Source organism: Portunus trituberculatus, chromosome 42 (assembly GCF_017591435.1).
Source record: "Portunus trituberculatus isolate SZX2019 chromosome 42, ASM1759143v1, whole genome shotgun sequence".
Taxonomy (NCBI): domain Eukaryota; kingdom Metazoa; phylum Arthropoda; class Malacostraca; order Decapoda; family Portunidae; genus Portunus; species Portunus trituberculatus.
Window position 1 is genome coordinate 4,090,001 of NC_059296.1, and position 4,613 is coordinate 4,094,613.

The following is a 4,613-nucleotide window of genomic DNA, read 5'->3' on the forward strand; positions in this document are numbered from 1 at the left end:
CAGCTTGGAGGACAGGAATTCCAAGAGAGAGAGAGAGAGAGAGAGAGAGAGAGAGAGAGAGAGAGAGAGAGAGAGAGAGAGAGAGAGAGAGAGAGAGAGAGAGAGAGAGAGAGAGAGAGAGAGAGAGAGAGAGAGAGAATAAGAGGAGAAGGCTTGGGATAACGAAGAGATATGTGAGAGAAAGGAGGAAAAGATGGAGATGATTTTAGAAGAAAAGGAGATAAAAGAGAGGAAAGAGAGAGAGAGGCAGAGGTGTCTGGGGGGCAAAATGAAAGGAAAAGAGGGAGGAAAGAGAAAAGGATGTATGAGATTGGAATATATGGAGGGAGATAAAGAGGAGAGATAGAGAGAGAGAGAAGAGGGAGGAAAGGGTGGAGGAGAGGATGAAAGAAGTGGAAGAAATGCAGGGAGGAAAGGAAGGAGGGAGAAATGGAGGAAGAAAAAGAGGGAAAGATGGAGAGAAAGAGAAGCTGATGAATGTAGAGGTGAGGGAGGAGGTGAGGGAGAAGATGAAGGAAGCGCAGATGAGGGAGGGAGGAAGGAAGGTGACTAATGAGAGGAAAGGCTGGCACACGACATACACACACACACACACACACACACACACACACACACACACACACACACACACACACACACACAAGTTTCATTTCCCTAAGGTCATGATCCATCACCATTAAGTGGCTGAGACACACACACACACACACACACACACACACACACACACACACACACACACACACACACACACACACACACACACACACGCACCTGAACGCCATAAAATTACAATAAAAAACAGACAAGGTCGAATTCTTTTTTTAAAACTGACTTAAAAAAAAAACTACGGAGGTAAACATGATTCTCTCTCTCTCTCTCTCTCTCTCTCTCTCTCTCTCTCTCTCTCTCTCTCTCTCTCTCTCTCTCTCTCTCTCTCTCTCTCTCTCTCTCTCTCCTTCATTAGTAACCTGTCCTGAGAGTCGCAGGCTATTATGAACTTTGCGAGGGACGTGTTAATAAGGTGACCCAACATTCCCGGAGTCTCCTGAGGGCTCTTCCTTCCCTCCTTCCACCCTTATGAGCGTCGCCTTACCTACTACCACTGCCCTATTCCCCTCCTCCCTTTTAAACCATTCAATACTGGGACACATTTCTACCTTTAGTTTTGTGTACGATTAGACCATTTTGTTTACATTAGGAAGGGTCTATAGAGGTCAGAAGATTACTAGCTATATAGTCTTCACTATCTTAATCTCCCCTCATGAGTTTCTGAAGCTGTATAAAATCACCAAATAGTCAGCAGAATGAATAGGAAAATGCGTCATGGTACTGAAGCGGTTAAGGCAGGGGTTCTCAACCTGGGGTTCGCGAACCCCCAGGGGTTCAAAACCAGATTTCAAGGGGTACTTAGATGGCTGACGAAAAAAAAAATTTTAGATAGTTACATCTGCTCAGAGAGAGAGAGAGAGAGAGAGAGAGAGTGTGTGTGTGTGTGTGTGTTCAAGCAAAAGGAAGAGGGATTGAAGCGAGCACGCTTCGATCGTTCGGGACATTTCAGGCAACAAAATGAAGCTGGTTTGCGTGCATCCTACATGGTATCACTGAGAATTGCACAAGAAAAGAAACCTCACAACATTGCAGAAAAGTTGATAGTTCCTTGCTGCAAAGATATAATACGTTGTGTTATTGGTTGTGATGCTGAGCAGAAGGTCACATCAGTACCTCTCTCAAATGATACTGTTCATCGACGAATAGTAGATATGTCTGAGGATGTCAAACAACAAGTAATTGCTGAATTAAAGGAAGCCTCTTTAGGAAAATTTGCAATCCAGCTTGACGAGTCGACTGACGTGGCTGCTTGTGCACAACTCCTGGTGTTTGTGCGATACGTCACTGGTCAAGATTTCAAGGAAGAGTTTTTGTTCTGTCATACCTTGAATACGACTACTAGAGGTGAAGACATTTTCAATGAAGTCTCATTGTTTTTTGAGAAAGAAGGACTGTCTTGGAATAATGTATGTGCATGCACAACTGACGGAGCACCAGCAATGCTTGGTCGTCGATCAGGATTTCGAGGAAGAGTGAATCAGGTGAATCCTGAAACCAAGCATCTTCATTGCATGCTTCATAGATATGCCCTGGCATCCAAAACTCTCCCACCTGATTTAAAATTAGTCCTGGATGATGTTGTGCACATGGTAAATGCCATCAAGTCAAGCGCCCTAAATACAAGACTGTTTTCCCCTTCTGTGCCAAGAGTTTGGAAGTGATGAAGAAGTGTTGCTCCTTCACACTGAGGTTCGCTGGCTGTCGAGGGGGGAATGTGGTATCAAGAGTAGAATCACTAAAGGAGGAGCTCACTGAATTCTTCAAATGTGACAACAAGGCAAAGTCACTTGAGTTCACCAAGAAATTGTCAGACAGCCAGTGGCTTCAGAAGCTGGCCTACCTGAGTGACATATTCTTACGCCTCAACTCATTTAACTTATCCCTCCAAGGCCGTTTTGCCACAGTGAGTGATTTCATGGACAAACTTAGGTCACTGACCATGAAGCTGGAGCTTTGGGAAGGGAAGGTCAAAGATGGAAATCTTAGCATGTTTGAACACCTTGGTGAGGCACTTGATAAAAGTCAAAACACTGGAAAACAAGATGTGATGCAACTTGTGCAATCACATCTAGCTTCTCTGCGGATGGAGCTGCAGTCTTACTTCCCCGAATTGAGTGAATTGGAATCAAAATTGATTAGAAACCCTTTCATTGTGAATGTGCACCTTCTCCCAGATACTGCTCCTCGAATTGAGAAACTTGTTTGTAACAGACAGGCACAGCCTTCACACTGAAGTTCAGTAATGGTTGATAAAGGAAATATTGTTTCATTTCTGCATGTGTAGTATCACTGTAAAATACTTGGAATATTCATGTTTCATCTCAATAAAGTAATAAAAATTTGAATAATTTCATAATATCCTATGTTGTACCATTGTACATTGAGTTAGTTATTTAAATTACCATTTTGTTCGATGTCAGATTACCGGGGGGTACTGGTAAATGGTCTTATATCTCAGGGGGTACTTGACGGGAAAAAGGTTGAGAACCCCTGGGTTAAGGTCTCCAAGTGTTCTCTCTCTCACTGTAAAGACTCAGAAGCACCAGTGTGTTTATAAGTAAGGGAAAATGTCATTGAAATACAGAAATTGTGAAAAAAAAAATGAGGTATGGTTTACTCTATCTTGAATTTGGGTATGGGTGTGAGATTTTGTGATATTGGAGTATTTTTCTGTGTGTTTGTCTGTCTGTCTGTCTGTCTGTCTGTCTGTCTCTCTAGGACACACCTAATTATTGCTTCCTCTATGACTTAACATACATTTTGGGTTTGCTGTTAAGTGGTTCATCTTGTCCAGCATCACTCTGACGGCAACGTGGCCCTAGTAACTCTTATTATTCCTCTCTTTCCTCCTCCTCATGTCGCTCTTCCTCCTCCTCCTCCTCCTCCTCCTCCTCCTCCTCCTTCTCTTCCTTCCTCTCCTCCTCTTCCTTTCTCCTCCTCCTTTTCCTCCTCGTCCTCCTCCTTCTTCTCCTCCTCCTCCTCTTCCTCCTCCTCCTCCTCCTCCTCTTCCTCCTTCTCTTCCTCTTCTTCCTCTTCCTCCCGCGCCTCGTTAGTCCTGGAGGCTGGTAACATTTGGAGTCCCGTGCGGCTGTGTCCTCCCTCCAGCCTCTCATTAGCACCGGACAGATAACACAAAACTTTCACAAAACAAATGTAGTCAACTTTTTAGAGGCAAGATTAGACATACTTAGCGCGGCGATCACAGAAATGTACATTGAAGGTGTAATAATTAAAAAGTTTCAGCGCGGGAGTTTGAAATACTTAAGTAGGACCTCTGAGGGTACTCATGTAAAGGTAAAAATAGGGAATTATAGGCTTGGTATGTACTTAGTTTCACAGTCGGCAAGGGTTGGCTATCGAATTATGCGTGGAAAGGGTATAAAAATCACACCTTTTAGTTTTTTTTTTTTCTCTCTTCCTGTTGTTTTCGTCTTTTCCCTCGTCGCACGGATCGACACCGACTTAATGCTGCGCGTGCTGTGAATTCTTACAGCTTTTCACAAAGAAACATTCGGCGAAGTTAAATTAGATAGAGGAAAAGAGAAAGAGAGAGAACGAAAATAATCACAGACGACCTCGGCCTCGGGGAGATGAGATGCGGCAGCGGGACCAAGACTCACATAATGTTATTCGTCGCCGTGCACTCCATTAAGGGATCATTATTCAGTAAGTCCATGTTTTATGTATGCCGCGGCTGTCATTTCATCACATCGCGGGAGAAATATCAGCAACAGGTCACCTCCGTATTTGATATTCAATGTGGATTCAGCCTTTTCTCTTATTTCTAATGAATCTTAATCGCAGATAGTTTGATTTCTCGCTTCTTCTCTCCTCTTTCTCTCAGTTGTTTTAGATCATTTCAAAATATTCGGTTATTCACTTTTCAAAAACCTCAAGTTCTTTACGTAGAACAATTTTTTTTCGTACTTTTATCAATATATTCACATTTTGAATTCTTCTCTTTTATTAGTTAAGAATACTTGAAAGAGTGTTCTAACATTTCT

General features: G+C 42.9%; 1 protein-coding gene across 1 annotated transcript; it reads left to right on the forward strand.

The window, feature by feature from the left end:
• The first annotated feature begins 1,459 nt into the window (after positions 1 to 1,459).
• Positions 1,460 to 2,270, forward strand: LOC123517757 (protein ZBED8-like). The gene has a single exon (XM_045278177.1). The coding sequence runs from the start codon at positions 1,593 to 1,595 to the stop codon at positions 2,268 to 2,270; it is 678 nt and encodes a 225-aa protein (XP_045134112.1). The 5' UTR covers positions 1,460 to 1,592.
• Positions 2,271 to 4,613: the final 2,343 nt, after the last annotated feature.

Coding starts and splice junctions, on each gene's coding strand:
- LOC123517757 (XM_045278177.1), top strand. CDS start 1,593: ATGGTATCACTGAGAATTGCACAAGAAAAGAAACCTCACAACATTGCA.